Source organism: Macaca mulatta, chromosome 3, assembly GCF_049350105.2.
Source record: "Macaca mulatta isolate MMU2019108-1 chromosome 3, T2T-MMU8v2.0, whole genome shotgun sequence".
Classification (NCBI taxonomy): domain Eukaryota; kingdom Metazoa; phylum Chordata; class Mammalia; order Primates; family Cercopithecidae; genus Macaca; species Macaca mulatta.
This window is the reverse complement of record NC_133408.1, coordinates 178,382,920-178,408,258: the sequence shown is the minus strand read 5'-3', so window position 1 is coordinate 178,408,258 and position 25,339 is coordinate 178,382,920. Positions and strand designations below refer to the sequence as shown.

Genomic DNA, 25,339 nt, shown 5'->3' with positions numbered 1-25,339 from the left:
TTGAAAGTCATTAGGTTATGTGTCCAATGTTCATAATCTTTTTACTTTTACGACCGTTGTAATATTCTAAAGGATTAAAATTAACTTGTAAAAACAAACAACCTATAATCCAACAAATTCATGCCTTCTACCAGATCCAAATTCACTGACAATTTTCTTTCATTCTTGAGACAGGGTCTCGCTCTGTTAGGCTGGAGTGCAGTGGCATGATCTCGGCTCACCACAGCCTCCGCCTCACAAGTAGCTGGGATTACAGGCGTGTGCTACCATGCCTGGTTAATTTCTGTATTTTTTGGTAGAGACAGGATTTCACCATGTTGGCCAGGCTGGTCTCAAACTCCTGACGTCAAGTGATCCATCTGCCTCAGCCTCCCAAAGTGCTGGGATTACAGGAGTGAGCCACTGTACCCGGTGGACAATTTTCAACAGATGCTAGTATAAATTTTGTGTCTACTTACATCTGGAAGAGAGGGAAGATTATAAGACCCTCCCACTGGTGAGCTCAAATCGATCATAGGTGAACCAAAAGCCTTTCCATCGTATCCTGCTGCACTAGTAATCGTGGGACTGGAAGGAGTAGAGGATGTGCTGTTGGTAGTTGATGGGGTTCCCTGTCCACTGCTGATCTGCCACTACAGTAACAAGAAGGGAAGAACAAAGGCTATCAACAAGCTTATAAAATACAAAGTCTATCTAATCACTCACACAAAATGAAGTAGAAGAGTTCAACTGTAATTTACATGGAAGGAGAATGGGACAGGGAAAGACTGTACAAGTATATATAATTTTCATTAATCTTGTCAAAAAAAAAAAAAACACACACAGTAAAAAGCACTGATTTTTACTGGAAGACAACAGTTAGTATATACCAGAAAATCACAGTACCCAATCTTGGCAGGTTTATACGTACTGGAAAAAAAAAAAAAAAGTAAATATATACATAGCAACTTCAAGTTAAAGATGGAGGGATGAAAACATACATTTCTTCTATCCCTATCTGAAACACCTGAAAACAATAAGCTACAGACTGGTGCTTTCGGGATTTTATATTCCTCTTTCTCTATATAAAGAGATTAATTAGGCCTCGATAAATATCCGAGGAAAGTACTATCATTCCTGCTGAGATAAACACATTAAGATGATGACAGGCTTGCTGAAGTATATAGAAGTAAAGCATGCTGCTGTCTGCAATTTACTCAAAACCTATTGAAAAATATGATAGGCTGGGCATGGCGGCTCATGCCTGTAATCCCAGCACTTTGGGAGCCCGAGATGGGTGGATCACTTAAGGTCAGGAGTTCAACACCAGCCTGGCCAACATGGTGAAACTCCATCTCTACTAAAAACACAAAAATTAACTGGGCATGGTGGTGGGCACCTGTAATCCCAGCTACTTGGGAGGCTGTGGCAGGAGAATCACTGGAACCCAGGAGGCAGAGGTTGCAGTAAGCCAAGACCCCACACCAGTGCACTCCAGCCTGGGCTACAGAGAGCGAGATTCCGCCTCAAAAAAAAAAAAAAAGGATGACTTGATGAATGGACAAAGGAATAAATACGTAATAAGGCAAGCAGAACAAAATGTTCCCTATATAATTCTTTCAATTTGTATTATGTTTGAAAATTTTCATGCTGGGAGAAGAAAAATAAGAATATTGCAAGATGCTGTATTTTCCAAACATGGTCATTCATAAATGAACAACACTATATAGAGAGACAGTGTCTGAAACATTTTAATTGTGAAAAACCTAATTTATATATTCCACTGTAAAAACTACATATAGAAACATAGCTGGACATGAATGTCCTCTTTACCACCTACTCCTCCCTCATATTCCCTACCCCTATGCCCCCTTTCCTCCTCCTCTACCAAGAACAATCAGTTAGTTGGTGGATCGTTTCAGGTTTTTTTCTACGTACATGATGAGGCTGGAGGAAAACACACACACAAATGAGGTAACACCTCACAAAAATTCTATAACATGTTTTTCCTCACATACTCAGAAAATCATATCTAGATTATTGCATTTTCTTAATATCTGAAAAGTATTCCACTGTATGAGTACATGTTAATTTCTTAAACTCATCTACTACTTAAAATCAATTTCCCACTAGATTTTTTCCTGGCTTGTTCACTTATTCATTCATGTTTACAATTTTGGTCAACAACCATTTTTAAAAAACATATTTAGAGTGCCTACTCATTAAAATATAATAAATAGGGAAGAGGTAAACATGTGAGTACTGAGCATGTGCTAGGTGCTTGTGTATACTTTAGAATAAACTCTCAACATTAACTCTGCAAGATACTCATTTTATAGCTGAGGCAAGTGAGATGTGAAAAGACTAAGTGCCACAAAATTATTAGGTAAATAAGCAGAATTTAAGGCCAAACTGAAGCTTTTTACTTTCCTTCAAATGATGAAATAATTGGTATGAATTTTATTTTAAATAATTAAAATATTGTTTAAGAGAATTTGGTGATGATATAGCAAAGCCAAATTGATTATACAAACATATGTATAGACACAGAATGTGAATACTTTTAGAATATTAAAATGATTTTATTAAAATGAATGTTACAGAATTATGAAAATTGCATCATCTTTTATTTTGGTCTTGGAGAAAAAAATTAAACCAAAATCAGTCTACAATCAGCTAGACAGGCTGTTGTCACAGGAGCTTTGAGAAGAAACACTGTGATAACTTTCACTTTAGGATAATGTAAAACACAGAAAATATTTTTACCTGAAGACATTAAGAATATAAATAATACAGCCAGGTATTACAGGTGGGATTACAGGCCCACACCTGTAATCCCAGCACTTTGGGAGGCTGAGGTGGGCATATCACCTGAGGCCAGAAGTTCGAGATCAGCCTGGCCAACATGGTGAAACCCTGTCTCTACTAAAAATACAAAAATTAGCCAAGCATGGTAGTGGGCACTTGTAATCCCAGCTACTCTGGAGGCTGAGGCAAGAAAATCGCTTGAACCCGGGAGGCAGAGGTTGCAGTGAGCTGAGATCATGCCCCTGTACTCTAGCCTGAGTAACAGAGCAAGACTCCGTTTAAAAAAAAAAAAAGAGGCCAGGCATGGTGGCTCACGAGTTTAGGAGATTGAGACCATCCTGGCTAACACGGTGAAACCCTGTCTCTACTAAAAATACAAAAAAAGTTAGCCGGGCATGGTGGCGAGTACCTGTAGTCTCAGCTACTGGGGAGGCTGAGGCAGGAGAATGGCGTGAACCCAGGAGGCGGAGCTTGCAGTGAGCCAAGACTGTGCCACTGCACTCCAGCCTGGGCAACAGAGAGAGACTCTGTCTCAAAAAAAAAAAAAAAATGAAAATAGGCCGGGCGCGGTGGCTCAAGCCTGTAATCCCAGCACTTTGGGAGGCCGAGACGGGCGGATCACGAGGCCAGGAGATCGAGACCACCCTGGCTAACACAGTGAAACCCCGTCTCTACTAAAAAAATACAAAAAACTAGCCGGGCGAGGTGGCGGGCGCCTATAGTCCCAGCTACTCGGGAGGCTGAGGCAGGAGAATGACGTAAACCCGGGAGGCGGAGCTTGCAGTGAGCTGAGATCCGGCCACTGTACTCCAGCCCAGGCGACAGAGTGAGACTCCATCTCAAAAAAAAAAAAAATGAAAATAAATAAATAAGCTGTATCATATTAAATACATTAAATAATAAACTTCATCAGATATATATGTATTCCTTCTTGAAACTGTGCCATAATTTTGTTTCCAAGAAATCTTCTTGGGACACTTTGAATATTGATTTATTGTTCTATTTTGTGGAATGTAACTTGTATTTGTTAGAATACTTTTATCTTAGGAAATTTAATATACTCACCTAAAAGTTATCCATACCATATTATAAAAATTAATACCTATGGTCATTGATTATATTGGGCCTTCACTTCTACATAAGTGGTTTAATTTTTCTTATTGATAAAAAGCATCAAACTTTGCAATTCACATTATTTAAAAAATGAAAAAGAAAGCTTGCTCTTGGCTATTTGCTGTTGCTTAATCTATAAATTCATTGTGATCTGGAAGTAGAAAGCAGCAGAATAAGCAAGTGAGAAGGGAAGGTAGATCTATACCTGTTTTATGGCTTGTTGAGCCAAGAAAGCCATCTGTAGGGGATTGGGCTTTATTGCTTGTCGTGGTATATTCTGGTTTGGTGGATACCTCAGTTGTTGAGGATGAGGAGGAAGAACTGGTCCATTGGGTTTGGGGCTGTGATTCTGAAAGTTTATCAAACGTGGAGGGGGTTGCTAGAAAAAAGAAATTAAACCAATTTAGTAACAATCTTCTTCTGAAAAACAAATTATAAATCTCTATCTTATAAAACTTTTACAGAAAAACAGAACTCTGCCACAGATCAATCAATTAAGATTTACATAAGGGAATGAGGGGTGGGGGGTGGGCAGACTTTCAGAATTTGTGTAAACAACTTTTTTAAAAGAACCTTATTAGGAAAGAACCTTGGGAGAGGGATTGCCACCTAGATTTTGTAAGTAGATTGTACTAGTATTGGACCTAGGCCATGTTGGGAAGTAGGTAAAATGTGTCTTTGGTATCCTTCTAAGTCCTTCACAATTATCTTTCACAGAGAACTACCCTTTTGAGACCTCCTAAAAATAAAGTGATGGTAGAATAATAATTGCTAACACTTATTGAGCAGTTATTAAATGCCAGATACTGCTTTAAGTGCTTCACATGTATTCACTAATTTATTCTTAACAATATAATAAAGCACAGATTATTTGTATTTTATAGATAAGAAAACTAAAATAAAGCACAGAAAATTTAGTAACTGGCGATTAAGAAAGACAGTAAGGCATGGAGCTGGGATTTGAACAAGTAGTCTGGCTCAGTGGGTGTACTCAAAATAAACAAATTGTTAATAATGAAAATAGTTGATATTAATAACACTTAATAAGTTTTAGATCTTAATGAGCCCTGCCAGGCATTTTACATATTATTATGTCATTGAGCCTTATGCAGTAGTATTACCTTTGTTTTGTAAATTAGGAAACTAAAAGTTTGAAAACATAGATAATTTGAAAAAAGTCACACAGCTAATACCAAGCAGCACACCAAGACTTTAATCCAAATCTAGTCTGCCATATCATTGCCAAAACATGTTCCGGTGCTTAGCTGGCTGTTAAGATACTGACTAATTACAACTTAGAGGATAAGTCTCCATAGAAGAAAACATATTTTGTTTTTTTGTTTTGAGATGGAGTCTTGTTCCGATCTCAGCTCACTGCAACCTGTGCCTCCTGGGTTCAAATGATTCTCCTGCCTGAGCCTCCCAAGTAGCTGGAATTGCAGGAATGCCCCACCATACCTGGCTAATTTTTGTATTTTTAGTAGAGATGGGGTTTTGCCCTGTTGGTCAGGCTGGTTTCGAACTCCTGACCTCAAGTGATCAGCCCACCTCAGCCTCCCAAAGTCCTGGGATTAAAGGCTTGACCCACTGTGCCTGGCCAGAAAACATATCATCAAAGCCAAGTCTCCAAGAACAACCCTGGTTGATTATAGGAACGCTGGGTGAAGGAATCACAAACGAGGCTGAAGCAGAAATTAAAAAGAGAAAAACAAGTTTTCCTGTACTTAGCTGATTCACTCCAAGGCCAGCAATAGGCAGGGCCCTGGCAAAGCCTTGATAAAACTATCTGGAAAGCCAGAGCCCAAAGGAAGGAGCTCCAGAGACTCTCCCAACACCCCCTCAGAGCAAGGTTAAGAAAATCAAATTCCTTTACTATCTCCTCATCCCCCTTACCATTACTCAATTTCCAAGTTTTGTAAGTTCCTGTTTTTCCTTCAAAGCAGCTGCAAGGTCACAAGCTATGCTAAGGATTACGAAACCTGTCACTGTTTGATTAACTGCCTTTGTTCTGCTTCTGTAAGCCTGCTTGCCTGCACTAATGGAGTTTCACGCCATTAGATTCCCGCTGTGCCATTTAAACTAGCCAACCCCCTTTCAGAAGTGTGTATAAAAGTTAAGCCCTGTCTTTGTTCGGGGCCTACCCTTTGGATGTGAATCCGTTGGGCCAGTGGCCACTTAAATAAAATCCTTCTGTTCCACCTATTGGTCTCTCCAGTCCTCTGATTCCCAAAACATTTTCTGGGGGCTCGCCCAGGATTGGAGATGACAGGTTTACTGTCTCTTTGCCTGTGGGACTGGAGTCCCAGGCTGGGGGAGACCCATGCCCCCAGGCACCACTGGGAGAACTTCAATCTGGAGGGGTGATCGGCTCTCCCACGACCCTAACTGACAGCACAATGGAACCTAAGGGGGTACAGGACGATTCCAGGAACAGTGCATTACAGGATCACGGTAAGGTTTGGGCCCAAGGCAGGACCTGTCCCATAAGAATGGAAGGGGAGCTTGATCACCTCCTGGGGAGTAACTAGTAGTCTGACACAGGACGTGAGAGTGGCTTGCAAAGTCAGGGAAACTCACACCCCAACCGACCCAGGGCACGAAAGTGGCTCGCAGAGTCGGTTGAGAAAGGGGAACTGGGAGCAGGGAAGTGTGTGAGTGTGTGTGAAAGAGGCAGTTCCAGGAGGAACCAACATGGGGAGTGACATGTGGGGGCTGCAGGTCTCTTCGCACAGACCGTACACTCTGAGCAAACTGTGGGACCGACCAGGACTAGAGGTGATCCGCATATGGCTTAGGGAGGTGCCCCACAATTTAGTATTTGTGGGGGTCAAAATGGAGCCTCCAGTGCTAAGTGGCGTCTGAAATACTCCTGCGAGGGGGACAGTCTAATCGGTCTGAAGCAAAAGAGTGTGTTGTGCTGTAACTGGTAGGAAATAGGAGGGAAGTTGTCAAAACCCACCCCATTACACTGTATGTTAAAAAGTTTTAAGAAAGGTTATGCAGGGGATTATGGGATGAAGTTGACCCCTCGGAGGTTGAGAACTCTCTGTGAAACAGAATGGCCTTCTTTCAGTGTCAGATGGCCAGTGGAAGGAACTATAGATAGGGAAACAATTGGCCATGTATTTAAGGTGGTGACTGGGGTCGAATGACAGCCAGGGCACCCAGACCAATTCCCTTATATTGACTCATGGCTAAATATAGTTCAAACTCGACCTGCATGGTTGCAGCCCTGCCTGGCAGCTTACTGCAAAATGCTTGTGGCTCAGACCGAGCCTAAAGTGAAAGTAAAATCTCAGCTTCGCTGGCAAATATGGAGACAAAGGAAAAGTCATGGGAAGGGCAAGAGAAACCAGTTTTGCAGGAACTGCCAGAGGAGATAGAAATTCCTCTTCCATATATTCCACTCTACCCCCATTTACCGAGGCCAACGGCCCCCAAGGAGTCAGATTCAGATGGTAACATGCTCCGAGACTCACCCCAGAAGGGAAAGATCGGAGCCCCAGAAGGTCAGGGAAGAAAGACAAGATGATCAAGCAGGCTGCCTCCGATCTGGTCACGCTTGGGCTATGCAAATGCCTCTCAGGGAGACATGGGGACCCATCTATTATGACAAACCAGGTCAAGTCCAAGGGGGGCAATGGACCTTCATCTACCAGCCTTTTACAACAACTGATCTCCTAAACTGGAAACACCATAAGCCCTCCTACATGGAGAACACTCAGGCCCTCATAGATCTAATGCAGTCCATCTTCCAGACACACAATCCAACTTGGCCAGACTGTAGGCAGCTCCTCTTGACGCTATTTAACACTGAGGAGCGCTGGAGGGTAACCCAGGCAGCTCTCTGCTGGCTGGAAGCAAATGCACCTGAAGGCACACTTAATGTTCAGGCATGCACTCAGGACCAGTTCCCAGAAGCAGACCCCCACTGGGATTCAAATGATGCAGGCCAATTACAGTACCTACAGAAGTACTGAGAAGCACTCTTGCAGAGGCTAAAGGAAGGCAGGAAAAAGGCAATCAATATAGGAAATATCTCAGAAGTACTTCAAGGAGCTGATGAGAGCCTTAGCCAGTTTTATGAGAGACTCGGTGAGGCATTCCAGCTTTACACTCCGTTTGACCCTGAGGCCACTGAAAATCAGTGCATGGTGAACACGGTATTTGTAGGACAAGCCCAGGGTGACATCAAGTGCAAGATGCAAAAGGTAGAGAGTTTTGCAGGCATGAATGCCACCCAACTTATAGGAGTGGCCACCAAGGTGTACGTTAACCATGACCAAGAGGCAAAAAAGGAAGCAGAGCAGACGCTTAGGAAAAAGGCTGATACGTTAGCAGTGGTCCTCACGGAAACTAGCATTGCGAGGGGGCACAGACATGGACACGGGCGCAGATGCAAATGGGGCCAAACTGGACAGAGGCTCGAAACCTCGCTGAGCTAGATAAGGACCAATGTGCATGATGCAAAAGGGGACACTGGAAAAATCAGTATCCAGACGGCAGTGAAGAAAATGGTCGAGGCTGCGAAACAAAAAATCCACTTGTCAAAGGCTGCTGCACCCTGAAGGAACCAGATGCTGACCTGATTGGGCTGGCAGGGACTGAAGAATACAAGGACAAGGACAGACTGGGCTCCTTCTCCTTAGGCCCCCAGGAGCCCATGGTCACATTAGAAGTGGGGGGCCAGCTAATGGACTTTATGGTGGACACTGGGGCTGAACACTTGGTAGTAACCCTACCCATAGGACCACTATCCAAACACTATACAACTATTTTTGGGGCCACCAGGGTCTCAGAAAAGAGGCCATTTTGTCAGCCAAGGAGGTTTGTTATAGGAGGACCAGAGGTCCAACATGAATTCCTATACCTCCCAAATTGCCCAGTTCCCCTCCTGGGGAGAGACCTACTCCGAAGACTGCAAGCACAGATTGCTTTTGGGCCGCAAGGGGATATAACTCTAAACCTGACTCACCCAAAGGCCATGGTGTTAACCCTTACTGTCCAGCAAACTGAGGAATGGAGGCTATACACAAAAAAGCCACCAAAACTGTCTCACGAACCAGGAATACTTGAATTACAGAGGCTACTTAATAAAATTCCTGGAGTATGGGCTGAAGATAACCCACCTGGGCTGGCTAAAGATTAGGTGCCACTGGTAGTAAAGCTAAAACCAGGGGCAACCACAGTTCGGTTTGCCGGTACCTGCTTTTCCCAGAAGCCTTATGAGGCGTTCACAGAGTGAGCGACTCTACAAACATGGACTCATGTTTGTAGTCAAATGCCAGTCACCCTGGAACACTCCACTCCTGCCATTACGGAAGCCGTCTGGAGAATATAGGCTGGTGCAGGACTTGTATGCTGTGAACCAGGCTACAGTAAACATCCACCCAGTGGTACCAAACCCATATACTTTGATGGGACTTATTTCAGCAAGTGCTGCCTGGTTTATTTGCCTAGACCTGAAAGATGCATTCTTCTGTCTTCACCTGGCACCAATTAGCCCATTTTGCATTTCAATGGGGTGAGTCGCAGTTCACCTGGATGAGACTCCCACAAGGATTCAAAAACTCTCCCACGATCTTTGAACCCCAAGGCCTACACGCCGCCAAATGAGAACTGCACCTTGCTGCAATATACAGATGACCTTCTTTTGGCAGCCCCAACCCAAGAAGACTGCCTCCAAGGAACCCAAGACCTCCTCCATCTCCTGTGGAAAGCTGGATATAAGGTGTCCAGGAAGAAGGCACAAATCTGCTCCAGGAGAGTCCAATATTTAGGTTTCAAAGTGAGTCAAGGGGAACAATAGCTCAGCAGTGAGCAAAAGCAGGCTGTTTGTGCGCTCCCCACTCCAACCACCCAGCAACAAATAAGAGAATTTCTAGGGGCAGCAGGGTTTTGCCATATCTGGATCCCAAATTTCTCACTTATGGCCAAGCCATTATATGAAGCCACAAAATGGGGGAGAAAAGGAGCCCCTCCTCTGGGAGGCTGACCAGGAGAACACATAAGCAGATCAAAGAAGCCTTAACTCAGGCCCCAGCCTTAGGATCGCCAGATCTAACTAAGCCTTTTTTTCTACATGTCCATGAGTGAAAAGGAATGGCTATAGGGGTTCTAACTCAGGTCATAGGATCATAGCATGGCCCAGTAGCATAATTATCCAAGCAATTTGATTCTGTGGCACTAGGATGGCCTCTGTGCCTCAAAGCACTAGCTGTCACGGCTCTATTGGCACAGGAAGCTGACCAACTGACTCTAGGGCAGCAACTGACCATCCAGGTACTGTATTCGGTTATAACTTTAATGGATGAGAGAGGGCATCATTGGTTATCAAACCCAAGAATGACTCGATACCAAGGGCCCCTGTGCAAAAATCCTCACATAACTTTAGAGACAGTAAATACCCTAAACTTGGCTACCTTGCTCCCAATTGGTTTGGAACCAGAAGGCCCCCTTCAATGCTGTGTAGATGTAGTAGGCAAGGTATTCTCAAGCTGGAAAGATCTTACAGACCAACCCCTCAAGGACCCAGATGTTGAATACTTTACAGATGGAAGCAATTTTGTACTGGAATGGGTTCAGCAGGCTGGGTATGCAGTAGTAACACTGGACTCAGTGGAGGCTCAGTTTCTGCCCACCAGAACATCAGCCTAAAAAGCAGAGCTAATAGCCCTGACAAGAGCCCTTTCGCTAGCAAAAGACAAAAAACTCAATGTTTATACTGACTCCAAATATGCCTTCGCTACATTGCATGTTCATGGAGCTATATATAAGGAAAGAGGACTCTTAGCTGCTGGGGGCAAAGAAATAAAGTACAAGGAAGAACTCCTACAGTTCTTAGATGCTGTATAGGCCCCAAAGAAAGTGGCTGTTATGCACTGCAACGGCACCAAAAGGCAGGAACACTAGAGGCCAAAGGAAACAGAAAAGCAGACAGGGAGGCAAAACAGACAGGAATGACTACCTCGCATTGTAAAAAGGAAGCCCTAGCTTTGCCTCTCCTTCCAGAGCCTCCTCTTCCAGGGGTCCCAAATTACTCTCCAAATGAAAGGGCCTAGTTAGACCAAGAGACTGGAAATTACATTGAAGAAGGATGGTGGAAATTCTCCGATGGGAGGCTAGCCATCCCTGAAATAGTGGCCCCCAAATTTGTAAGACAATCCCATCAAGGAACTCATATAAGGAAAATGGCACTAGAAACACTACTTGGACGCCATTTCTATGTGCCACAGCTCACTGCCATCACCCGAGCCATTTGCAAACAATGTCTAATTTGTGCCCAGAACAACCCACGGCAAGGGCCCACTTGGCCCACAGGAATACAGGAAATAGAAGCCACACTCTGTGAAAACCTACTAATGGGGCCGGGCGCGGTGGCTCAAGCCTGTAATCCCAGCACTTTGGGAGGCCGAGGCGGGCGGATCACGAGGTCAGGAGATCGAGACCATCCTGGCTAACACAATGAAACCCCGTCTCCACTAAAAATACAAAAAAAATTAGCCGGGCGTGGTGGCGGCGCCTGTAGTCCCAGCTACTCGGGAGGCTGAGGCAGGAGAATGGCGGGAACCCGGGAGGCGGAGCTTGCAGTGAGCCGAGATCGCGCCACTGCACTCCAGCCTGGGCATAGAGCGAGACTCCGCCTCAAAAAAAAAAAAAAAAAAAAAAAAGAAAACCTACTAATGGACTTCACTGAGCCGCCCAGAGTCAGGGGCTATCTGTACATGTTAGTGCTTGTCTGCACCTTTCAGGATAGGTCAAGACTTTCCCCACCAGAACAGAGAAAGCATGAGAAGTGACTAAAGCATTATTAAGAGACATTATCACCAGATTTGGACTGCCCCTGACTCCAGGGTCAGACAATGGTCCGGCATTTGTAGCCAAAATAGTTCAAGATCTAGCAAGGCTGTTAAAAATAAAATGGAAGTTACACAGAGCCTACCGGCCACAGAGCTCAGGAAAAGTAGAACACATGAATTGGACACTTAAACAGCTGGTGAAGAAATATTGCCAAGAAACTCATCTGAGATGGGATCAAGTCCTGTCCATGGTCCTCCTCCAAGTCAGGTGCACCCCCACCAAACAAACTGGCTATTTGCCCTATGAGATCTTGTTTGATTGGCCATCCCCAATCATAGGTCAAATTAAAGGTGACCTCCGTGAACTAGGGGAATTAACCTTAAGAAGGCAAATGCAGTCTTTAGGGATAGTCATGCAAAGAATCCATGGCTGGGTACAGGAAAGAATGGCCATAAGCCTAACAGACCCATCACACCCTTTTAGACCTGGGGACTCTGTTTAGTTAAGAAATGGAACCCAACCACTTTAGGACCCATATAGGATGGGCCCCATAGTGTAATCTTGTCCACTCCCACTGCTGTTAAAGTTGCAGGAACTGTGCCTTGGATCCACCAGTCAGCTGAAACGGGCAGCCCAAGACAAGTGGACCAGCCCAAGACAAGTGGACCAGCCAATAGGACCCAGACCATCTGACCCGGCTGATCCTACAGCAGGACCAGGTTGCCAGTGAAGTCAACAACAGCCCTGCTCTAGTCACCCTGGAAGTTGACCAGTCTACACACGGCTGAAGCTTGAGGAGACAACAGCCCTACTCTAGCCACCCTGGAAGCTGACTACGCACGGCCGAAGCATGAGCATCATCAGGGAAGTAAACGTGGTTAGAAATCTTAGGTCCAATAGCTTTCCTTATAATACTAATTGTTTTACTATTATCCTGTAGCTTTGCCCAACCTCCTCCCTGGGGCAAAGACCTCTTTTGTCCCTGCTGGGTATAAACATGTTATTCTTTACTTTGTTCCTACTCATCCCCATCATGACACTCCCCATACCGGTGTCAGAAAATGGACTCATACAAGGGTGCCCCCACTGCACACATACTACGTGGTCGGGGAGCACCGTAACTAGGACTCTGCTGTACCATACTTAATAGGAGTGCGCAGGGACCCACCTAGGAACTTGTACTCACAACCAGGTAACCTACTCAATCTGTGACCCAGGAAATAGCCAGCCCTACATATGTTATGACCGTAAGTCCCCACCTATTAAGACTTGGTTTGAAGTTCTCAGGAACTTCAGGATACTCAGGAAGGGGATCTTCTAAACCAAACCAAACCCTCTTCCCCTTATGGGGGGGTTGTATCCTTATACTTCAATGTTTGCCAGGAGGCAGCAATACTGTGGTGGTCCATAATCATTGGCCCCACAAGGTACTATGGTACTTGTTCTAAGCAAAAATGTGTGTCCCGTTTGTTCCCCCGGGTCCCCGTTAATAGCCTGCTGGGGCTGCATGACTTGGTCCACTGATCGACAACCACCGAGGCAAGTCATACATATGAAACTACTGGAAAAACCAACTTATAAACCTAGCATTTGCTATCCTGCACATCTCACCATCTTAGAGCCAGGTCTGCCCATATGGACTACAGGCTATCCCATGACATTGGGGTTCAAAGTCAAAGGTCAAAAAGTAAACTCAAAAGTCAGTCTGTATATTATAAAGAAAACCTGGACCTGTTCAACCCAACAGTTCCAAGTTTTTGAGTCATTCTGTGAGCACATCCTCCAGGAATTGCCTGAACTCTCTCCCTCAGTCAGAAATCTGTTTGTCCAACTGGCTGAAAACACAGTTGGTAGCCTACATGTCTCCTCATGCTACGTATGTGGAGGAATCATCATAGGGGATCAATGATGGTAGGAAGCAAAGGAGCTAATGCCCCAAGATAACTTTATTCTGACTGTCCCCTCCCCTGAACCAATGCTCACAAGCTTGAGCATCTGGCTCTTAAAAATCTCTATTATCAGGATATTCTGCATTGCTCGCTGGGGAAAGGCCTTTACCAACTAGGTAGGAGAAATAATTCCAAATCACCCCACCCTAGTCCATTCTCCTATTTTGCCTCTTTAAACCACTCTTGGTACCAGCTTGAAACTCCAGATGCCTGGCCGGCACCCTCTGGCCTCTACTGGATCTGTGGGTCATGGGCATATGGGCAGCTGCCAGCTAAATGGTCAGAAGCCTGTGTACTAGGGACAATCAGACCATCCTTCTTCCTAATCCCTCTAAGGCAAGGAGAAGCCTTAGGATACCCTGTTTATGATGAAACAAAAAGTAGAAATAAAAGGGGTATAACCACAGGGAATTAGAAAGATGATGAATGGCCCCCTGAGAGAATAATCCAATATTCTGGGCCAGCCACCTGGGCGCAAGATGGAATGTATGGATACTGTACCCCTATTTACATGCTCAACCGCACGATAAAGTTATAGGTGGTACTCGAAATCATGACTAATGACGCTGCAAGGGCCTTAAATCTACTGGCCCAACAAGCCACAAAAATGAGAATTGCTATTTATCAAAATACACTGGCCTTAGACTACCTCCTAGCCCAGGAAGGTGGGGTATGCGGAAAGTTCAATCTAACTAATTGCTGCCTAGAAACTGATGACAATGGAAATGTCATCGAAGATATAACTGCAAAAATCCAAAAATTAGCCCATGTTCCAGCCAGACTTAGAAAGGATGGTCTCCAGATTCTCTCTTCGGGGGCTGGTTTTCATCCCTCGGGGGATTTAAAACCTTAATAGGAATAGTCCTGGCCATACTAGGAGGTTGCTTAACACTCCCTTGTCTCTTACCCCTCCTTGTTAAAAACATCCAATCGCCCATAGAGACTCTTGTAACCAGGCAAACTATCACTCAGTGAATGGCTCTAACTAAATATCAACCTTTGCCAAAGGAAGAAACCTGCCTTTTCATGAAGAATTAAGTAATTGTGATGCTTTCTATTAAACTTCGTTTCTAGGGAGCATCAAAGGGGGGAATGAGGCTGAAATTTTTTTAAGAGGAAAACAAGTTTTCCTGTACTTAGCTGACTCACTCCAAGGCCAGCAATAGGCAGGGCCCTGGCAAAGCCTTGATAACACTATCTGGAAAGCCAGAGCCCAAAGGAAGAGCTCCAGAGACTCTCCCAACACTCCCTCGGAGCAAGGTTAAGAAGAATAAATTCCTTTACTATCTCCTCATCCCCCTTACCATTACTCAATTTCCAAGTTTTGTAAGTTCCTGTTTTTCTTTCAATGCAGCTGCAAAGTCACAAGCCAAAGATTACAAAACCTGTCACTGTTTGATTAACTGTCTTTGTTCTGACTCTGTAAGCCTCCTTGCCTGCACCACGAATTTTGTGCCATTTAAATTAGCCAATCCCCTTTCCGAAGTGTGTATAAAAGTCAAGCCCTGTCTTTGTTCGGGACCTAGCCTTTGGATGTGAATCCGTTGGGCCAGTGGCCACTTAAATAAAATCCTTCTGTTTCATCTATTGGTCTCTCTGGTCCTCTAATTCCTGCAACAAGGCAAGGGCTAGAAAGGCAAGCCTGTTCTATGGGTGCATAAATACTAGACCTAGAAATTGAGACCAGTCCTAGAAGAAAAAGATAACCTTATATGCCAGTCTCCTCTTGACTGATTCTCTACAGTTGGGAATGTATTGCAAAATAAATATTCCTTTTAGTATATCTTAACTGTATGATCACAACTTATCAAAGAGGAGCCTATTTCCCCCTACATTCATAGGGGGACAAATAAATAATCTTTTAAGGTTGAAGCAGCAACACCTGAAACTTTGACACTGTGAAGGCAGACAGTTATAAAGTACAGTCCTATCCTCTTTATTATTTTTATTCTTCCTCCCATTTTTGGAATTTACTATCCTTGCCTGGGTCAACTGCTTCCCTCTTAAAAATTAGGTGGCACTGGGTTTACCTCTCATTAACTTTCAAGAGTGGCCAGCAATTACAGACCCAGTGAAAAATACATTTAGAAGCTGATTCTAAACAAGTGAAATTCGGTAGGTAAACAGTAGAAAAATAATATTAGAGAAAAATAAGAAAATCTCAAAACTGTAGAAAAAGTGTAAACCTAAAAGCTATAGCAATGTTTTTATTTTTCCATGAAAATTTTGTGAATTGAAGGGTTTTATATCATAGAAATACAAGCAGAACATACTTAGGAAATTACATGGAAAAACTTCTAAATGTATCTAAGGGATAATTTTTTGTAGCCCAAAATGGTCCTTAAGGGAGAATAAAGGTAATCATAGAGGTCTTTTGCCACCTTCATCCAGACTAGTGTTTACATATTGACAACCAAAAAAATGACACTTAATGCCAGCATAATGTGCTATGGTATGTAAGTTGTCAACCATGCCATCAAGATGCTTATGGTCTGGTAAGATATAAGGTGATTTTCCCCCCCACTCTTCTAAACTGTTATGGTTGATTGAGTTAGTGTCTAAGAATCCCGTGACAGAGGAAGCTACTTAAAAAATAAAATTAGGGGCCGGGCGCAGTGGGTCATGCCTGTAAATCTCAGCACTTTGGGAGGCTAAGGTAGACGGATCACGAGTTCAGGAGATCGAGACCATTCTGGCTAACAAGGTGAAACTCCATCTCTACTAAAAATATAAAAAATTAGCTGGCTGTGGTGTCACATGCCTGTAGTCCCAGCTACTCCGGAGGCTGAGGCAGGAGAACTGCTTGAACCCAGGAGGCAGAGGTTGCAGTGAGCCAAGATCACGCCACTGCATTCCAGCCTGGGTGACAGAGTGAGACTCTGTCTCAAAAAATAAAATAAAATAAATAAATAAAATAAATAAAATTAGGAAACAGTTAAAATCCTAAAAGAATAGCAAAAATATTTAATATATGTGACAGTGTTCTGTCCTAAATTTAGATCTATCCATTAGAGTTTAATAGAATATACTGTGTAAAGCCAAATAAACAGAGATGTACAACGTCTATTAAGTTTGCATCACTAAGTCATATCACTGTTCTACTTTTGTTATCAACAGCTCTTTTAACCATGTAGATGACATGGCTAATCTTCAGAGGAAGAAGAGAGAACTGTCATGTAAGTAATTTTTAGAAACAGTTCTTTTCAATTTACCCGTATATATGGACAGATGTAGAGTATAAATTGCACATACTCATAGCCACACAGACACTTGCTGTGAGGCTATGCCTAGACAGGCATTTTCCCACATGTACTTGCAAACAAGCTGGTAGAAAACTCAGACTGTACCCAGGCAGGACAATATACAAGTTTATAGAAGAAGGATACCAAGGAGTGAAGACATATGAATGGGCATTTAGCAGAGAACAGATAAAAATGAGTGACGAGAATGTGAAAGAAACTGCAGGAATTATTGCAAATTGACAGAAAAACAACAGTATGCAATGTAAGAACTGCAATATGTGAAGAGTACTTCATTTCTAAGTGTGAAAATTAGGTTATATAATAGAGACTACACAGATTACAGCACTACATTGTAGAGACTGCAACTAAGATCAAAAGAAAATTTCTGAGAAAAGCAGGTTAACAGCTCAAGTCACTTCTGTTTTGTCACTGCTTATATAACTATTTTCACATAGTATCTACTAACTGCCTCAGTTCTTTTTTTGAGACAGTCTCGTGCTCTGTCACCAAGCTGGAGTGCAGCGGAGAGATTATGGTTCATTGCAGCCTTGACCTCCCAGGCTCAAGCGATCCCTCCTACCTTAGTCCCCCAAGAATAGCTGGGACCACAAGCATGTGCCACCTCACCCAGATGATTTTTTATTTTTATTTTTTGTAGAGATTGGGCGGGGAGGGGGCGGTGTCCTCCCTGTGTTGCCTAGGCTGGTCTTGAACTCCTGGAGTGAAGTGATCCTCCTGCCTCAAGTCTCCCAAAGTTCTGGGATTGTAGGCATTAGCCACTGTGCCCGGCCAGTTCTTGACTTCTTAGTGAAAAGGCAATTAACTCAGTTGATTAATTCATTCCTTTTGTTGTTAAACTACTAAATATTTAGAAGATAAATATTAATACATGCAAATGCTTAGCACTCAAATATTATCTCTCGTTTCCATTATCTAGCTTCAGAAAAATTTTAGTAATCTTTGCAGTCTATCTGAAGCACGTCCTTCTGCCTTCAATTTTCTTAACAAAATTTCTACTCTGCTAGGTATACTCCTCCTGGTATATAAAGTGTAAAATTATCCTCCCATGGAACACTCAAAAACCTTTTACATTGCGTCCTACTTACTTTTTGTAAGAATCTGGCTTGAAACGAAGTTTTAAACAGCCATGCTAATATTCCCTTGGATTTTACATACCTTCTTAGTCAAATTACTAGAAAGCCATAAAACCTCAAATACATTACCTCAGGCCTTCACATATACCACGTAACACATTCTGGATCTACAAATGCCCACAACTTTTACTGAGAATTAAAGTATGAGTTCCATATAAAAACCATTTTTGTTTTTTTAAAATTTCTACCAAAGAAATCTTATTATGCCATTTAATTGCTTTTTCATAAAGAACCATGTATTCCTCTTAGTGCTAGTAAAATACTAGTAAAATTTTCTCTCCCTAATTAACTAGTATGTTTTCCTTTTTAGATAGCAATACCCGTATTATTCTGGTTTCCTTTTTTCTTTGGTTGGCAACAAGTTCTGAGCTAAGTGTTACTCTTAAGTATGAGAATTCTTAGCCTATGTCTGCATACTTTGGCTTTTTATTAAACTCTGCTCAATTTCATTTGTATCCTTTATTGTAAATCACTTCAAATCTTTTGCAGAAAAAGAGTATAAATAGCTGGGTACAATGGCTCATGCCTGTAATCCCAGCACTTTGGGAGGCCGAGGTGCGAGGATCACCTGAGGTCGGAGTTCGAGACCAACCTGACCAACATGAAGAAACCCCGTCTCTACTAAAAATACAAAATTAGCCGGCATGGTGGCACATGCCTGTAATCTCAGCTACTCGGGAGGCTGAGGCAGGAAAATTGCTTCAACCCAGGAGAGGCAGAGGTTGTGCTGAGCCGAGATGGCACCATTGCACTCCAACCTAAGCAACAAGAGTAAAACTCTGTCTATATATATAAAAAAAAGTGTAAGTAAATGTAACTGAAAACAACAGTTTATATAAATTAGACTTTATATTCCTTACTAAACTTTTATTAAAATAAGTCTGCCCACATCTAACCTGAAAAGCAGAGTTAAACTATTTAACAAAAGTATATATATTTTATCTTCAAAAGTTGGACTGAGGCTGGGCACAGTGGCTCACACCTGTAATCCCAGCACTTTGGGAGGCTGAGGCGGGATCACCTGAGGTCAGGAGTTTGGGACCAACCTGGCCAACATGGTGAAACCCTGTCTCTACTAAAAATACAAAAATTAGCCGGGCGTGGTGGCGCACACTTGTAATCCCAGCTACTCGGGAGGCTGAGGCATGAGAATCGCTTCAACCTGGGAGGCAGACGTTGCAGTGAGCTGAGATCGTGCCACTGCACTCCAGCCTGAGTTACAGAGTGAGACTACATCTCAAAAAAAAAAAAAAAAAATTGGATTACAGTAAAAATAAGAATGGTAAACAGTATATTTGCTCAGAAATAGAGTTTGAAAAAGGTATATTATAATGAACCACACTTCTGCCCTTTTGTATTTCACTCTGCCCTAGTTTCTAAGATGCAATGTGGTTTACTAAACACCACATCCTCACAGAGGACAGATTCTTAATGTATTCATCATTCTGAAGCACCAGTATAGGAATTAACAGGTACACAACTTTTCCCATCAATTACAGGCCTGGGTTATTTAGGAATACAAACATTTATCCTCTGCTATAATTTAAAGACAATGAAGAGTAGATGAAAATAGATTTATCAGCTAAACAAACCATTAAATCCTTTTTAAGTAGGGATTAAAAACTAGGCATTAAATCAGGGATCCTTAATGTGATAAATTTTTATAAATGCAGATATTTAGATTATGGAAAATGGATGTCTTTGTCATTTTGAGCTGCTCAACACAATTATACTATAATTATCTAAGTGAGGACAGGCCTGCTTCCAAATTTACCTGATGAGAGATGGAAGGTTGCTGGATGGGCCCCTGCATTCTAGGGTTTGGTAAACCCACAGGTGCTGGCCTCCGTTGCACCTGTTGCCTCTGAGCCATTACCTGTTGCTGCATATGCTGGAGCCGTAATTGAGCTAGGCTGATCTGTGTTGGGAACTTGGATAACTGGTTTGATGATAAACCACTTGGTGGCTGTGAATTCTGTTCCACGACAGGATTCTGCTTAGGCATTTGTGGCTGGCTCTCTTTATCCTCAATTACTAAAGAACCTAATTAAAAAGAAAAGGTTAAGGGAAAAAGTTTTTCAGATAGTTGGTGAAGTATCACATTTTCTAAGACTATTTTTGCAGAACTTCAAAATTGCCAAGGAATTCCTGGTCTCATGAGCCCTTTTACACTCTGAAAGACAGAGGACCCCCAAACAGCTTTTGTTCATCTAAGTTCTAGTCATCAAAATTTATAATATTAGAAATTAAAAATAATTTTTAAAACTAATTCATTTAAGAATAATAAAACCATAACAACATGTTTTTATAAAACTACGTTGTAAAAAATTTGGTAAACATTTTTGATATTTTAAAATACTGTTTGATGTTTTAAAAAATCTCTTTGAATGTCTGGCTTAATAGCTGAAATCTCATTATCTGTTTCTGCACTATCTATCATAATATATTGTTAAGTTAAAATATATGAAAAAAATTTCAGTCTTACTGTATGGCAGACAGCACCTGACAGCAATAACTTAAGTCTACCCTGAGAGTGACCCTGTATAGCCTAAGGAGAATGTGTGTTTGGAGTTCCGCGCTAAGGAACCCAGGAGTGGCCAACCCAGAGATCCATTCTTTATCAGTGAAGAATATCTGAACTCCCAGGCCAGCCTGTGGAATCCAGGCCATATCGGGGATGGAGGACTTGTGCTTTGTGTTAAATGAAGGTTGCCACATGGAGGTTGCTAGCGGGAGGGTGCTAAGTGCTATATTAACTACTTGCTGGTGGTTCTCTTGTCCAGCCCACTGCCACTGGACTGTCCTGTATGTAAGTTCCCTCAATAAGCCCTGTGTCTCATTCACTAGCTCCAGGTCTCTTCTTGGGCCTCTCTTCTTGGGCCTCTCAAACATGGTCCTATCCCTACTGAAGTGAATAGGGGTCTGGCACAACATTCATCCAGACGTGTAGTTGGAAAAGGGTGACCTTTGTGGTCCCCTGATAGAGTACCAGACTATACTCTGAGAACTGCTGTCATATATCAAAACAAGCAAACCTGACATTGGCTCTAAAAACAATCCCAAAAAGTATTTCTGAATATTTACTATTAACAAGTTGTGATCTCTCAAGTTTCCTATACCTTTACAATGCATACTATGTTAACTTTTTGATACAGAATACATTGACCAGCTTAAAACTAGTTTTAAGAGTTTAATGGTGCCTTTGAAAGGTCTGATTCAAGCTTGATTTCAACAGTAGAAACTCAAATGTTTATGATTACTCATATGCATTCTAAAAATATATAGTTATTCATTAAATGTTTACTGTGTGTAATTCACTACTACAGGTAGGTGTATGCATATGTTTAAAAGAAACAATAACATTCTCTTTTACACATAAGGGATCTAAGGTTTAGAGAGGTTGTAAAACTTATCCAAAGTCACTCAAGACAGTAACAAAATATTCACCTAGACCAATATTTTTCCCTAGTGTTCTTATACGTTTCTCAGAAGCCATGGGTAACAAGTTTAGGAAACTTGTCTCCTTCTTTAGAGATTTACAATGTAAATCTCACTGTTTATAAATTTACAGTGCTGTAAGTGACAGCTCTGAGAAATTCTACAGTAAAATATATTGTTTAACTTCCTTATACTGGTTTCACAAACTATTAGACTAGGAGATCCTGTTTTTGTTTTGGCTAAAGTAGATTTATCTGAAACTATATCCATTTATGTGTGTACAGTTTTGAATATAATTCTTAAACATACTGATGTCTATATGTGGGTGTATTTACCTATTGTGATATAAGTACATAACACATATGACCACTTGTTTGGATTTATATCTTGTGATGGGTTCTGAGTACAGATGAATGTGTAGTGGTGGAGTCAGGTGTGGCAATAAGAGTTACTTATACACATGTTTTGTATTCTAAAGATGCTTCTTTTTGGTAAAATGAGTGTGTATAATTCCAGTTTCCTGCTATGTATCAATATACATATGTTTGTATCTAAACTAGTCTGCAGGGGTCTCCTTATCACCTTTGCTTCCAGGATAAATCTTTTTGTTCTTCCCTTACGGGTGAGATTGCCTATTTCCTCCTTTCCTGGTGAGTATGGGCTCTTTCTCCAGCCATTTTCTTTTCTCACCCAGAATCTAGTGTTGGGGATGAGAAACCGTCTTTGATGATTCTGAAACAAATTCAATGAGCACCCCTCGCCCCCCAACCCCACCAAAATCAAAAACGATAATACTGTTTGTTGATGAACAGACAATGTGTAGGGAATTCCTAAATTTGTATAGTTTCCCTGTGAGAAATTAAGAAAGAAGGCAAAAAGGTGTTTCTACTCAGCAAATAGTATAATAAAAAAGCTAAAGTAGTAACTTTCTGCCGAACTGCTTGCAAGGATACTTTCATTCCTGATGTTACCAAAATGATGGTCTCTTTTTGTGATAATTCAGTGAGCTCTAATATAGTCATGTGTTGTGAAAGGATGGGGATATGTTCTGAGAAATGTGTCATTTAGGTAATTTTATCTTTAGACAAACATCAGTTTATTTATGTAAACCTATACTGTATAGCCTACTACACACCTAGGTTATATGGCATAGCTTATTGCTAGGTAGAATCTAGGCTACAAACCTGTACAGCATGTAATTGTACTGATTTATCTGGACAATACTGTAGAAAATTGTAACACGATGGTAAGTATCTGTGTATCTAAACATACAAAAGATACAGTAAAAAAGCTCACAGTATTTATAAGTCATAGATGCAGTTAGTTGATTGAGACATCATTATGCAGTACCTGACTGCTTAAGATTTGGGTACTTGTCAGTATGTATGTTGTACTTCAGTTAGTAAGATATGTATATAACTATTACCTGATCAGGCAAAATAAGAAAACTAAGTCTTCCCTAAGCAAGATAAAGGATTGAATCATTAAGTTCCTACTGAATAGTTCTAAAGATAAGCCAATAAAAATTTAGTCGTTTCAAATAAAACTTTCAGGATATCAAAAATCCTTTATCAATGACAAGTCAAGTTAACACATTCTGATAAATTTAGAGCTAACAGAACAAACCAGATTTGGGGGATTAAGGGAATAGGACAGGACAGGACACCTAAATCCCTAAGTCTAGACACCCTGTCAATGTTATAGAATATTTTCTTATCATCTGTACATGTACGTGTGTTTATATTCATGTATATTTGTTACCATATACATACACTGAGAAATACTATCAGATGTCTTTTTAAAACAAAATAATGAAAACATTTTAAAAGTGAGAGAACATATTTTCTTCGATCCTCCAGCATCAGCCTTCCAAGTAGCTGGGACTACAAGCATGTGCCACAACCCCTGGCTAACTTAGAAATCTTATGTGGAAATGGACTCTCCCTATGTTGCCTAGGCTGGTCTTGAACTCCTGGCTCAAATGATCCTTGAGTGATCTCAAAGTGCTAGGATTACAGATGTGAGCCACCGTGCCCACGCTAAGTGAACATATTTTCAGTAACATGTCATAATCATTGAGAGTTCTACAAACAAATGTCACTTTGAGAAATGTATGTAATGGTAATGGCCTACCTAAGTTGATAATATTTTGAGCCCAGAAACTAGGATCACAGTGAAATTGGATGGTGTTGTTGGTCACTGGGGATGCATCACACCTTGCACGAAGGAGGTGCCGTAACCGGTATGTAATCTAGAAGAAAAAGGAGAGACAACTAAATATTAGGCAAATAATTTATTAAGTGCCCAGTAAATATACAAAAACAGTCTCTGGTATGTACATCAATACACAATAAACAATCATATATAGGTCACAAAATTGTGTTGTATGTTGGACATACAACACAATTTTCTTTCCAAAACAAGTTAAAAAGTTTTGAGGCATAATTCAGTTAGCTGTACTACTGAACCAATTTTGAAGTGACAGGTTAAAGTTAGTTTTTTGGATTACTAATAAAACTGTGCAGAATCACTAACTCAAATATTTGTAAAATAAAAATTATTAACGTATCTTAATGCTTTCATTTACTTTACTTACTCCCTTAGAAGGATTCAGAATTTAGACTAAGGGCTAATGAGTTACAGGGAATACAAATTTGTCTGTGTTCAGGAAAAGGAACTGGGCCTGTGAGTGAGGTGATTCTCCTTGTTCCTCATTACAGTTCTGTTCTCGCCATTGCCCTGAATACAACCAGCTTTGAATCTCATATCATCACACCACACCATCCTCTTTCCTCCACGCTGCAGTCATCAATGAGCATCTACTCATTCTCCCTCAGTCCTTGAAGATTTTAGTTCTTGGTTCACTATCACCATCTCCAACATTAGTCCTGTGGCAATTTTTGATGATTTCAATATCCAACCAAATGATTCACTTCCTCTAGTGCCCAAATACCAATAATCCCCCTAGGTCCTATAAGACTTTGCTTTTTCCATCCTTTCATCTCACTTTACCCTTGCCCTCTATCCCTCAATTCCTCATTATCCAGCCTCAATAATAATCATAATTTCCTTATATATGTCACGTATGTAACACACATGTCACATGACACACACGTCATACAGCATGTGTGTCATGACATGTAACATGTCAGTCACATGTCATATAACATGTGTCACATAGTCATATATAACATAGATGTCACATATATATGACACATATATATGTCAACTCCCCTTTCACTCAATTATATATGCTCACTTCACTCTCCTCAGTGTTTCCCCTAGATAAAACAACTTACCCTGGTTAAATCCCACATGCTGCCTGAACATAACTGAACTGATCTCACTTCAAACACATGACCATTTACTTCAGGTAGGCCATTAAGGCTGACTGGCTATCATATGACATTTCTCTAATCCATTCACTTCCCTACTTTCCTAAATAACTATTTCCTACTTTCTTTTCTCTTTTTGAATCATCAGTATTTCCTCCTCCATTCTTAATCTTAGCTAATGTACTTAGCATTTCACTGAAAATCAGCAACAATCAAAGATCTTCCACAAACTTCCACCACTTTTCAGTCAATATCCCCTCCTGTTGCAACGGATGATGAAATGTCCATGTTTCTAGTTAAAGCCAGCCTTCCACTTGTGCAGTAGAGCACACCCCATCTTGCCTGCCCAGTAATTTTCATCCCTCTTCTGTAACACCAATTTTCCCATTTTACTGGATCACACCATCAACATATAAATACGCTTTTAACTTTTTTCAGCTAAAAACAAAACTCTTTAACTCCTTTTCTCCTACCATCAACTACCCCATTTCTTTTACAGCAAAACTCTTCCAAAGACTCAT

At 41.5% G+C, this 25,339-nt stretch overlaps 1 protein-coding gene across 2 annotated transcripts in view; it reads right to left on the bottom strand.

The window, feature by feature from the left end:
- Positions 1-25,339, bottom strand: part of TRIM24 (tripartite motif containing 24) — a 123,302-nt gene that overhangs the window by 13,970 nt on the left and 83,993 nt on the right. Inside the window, exons 8-11 of one of the 2 annotated variants that reach the window (XM_015134934.3) lie at positions 23,617-23,734; positions 19,922-20,088; positions 4,106-4,279; positions 459-632 (exon numbers count right to left, since the gene is read on the bottom strand). In XM_015134934.3, coding sequence (XP_014990420.1) covers positions 459-632; positions 4,106-4,279; positions 19,922-20,088; positions 23,617-23,734 — 633 coding nt within the window. 2 annotated transcript variants of the gene reach the window in all.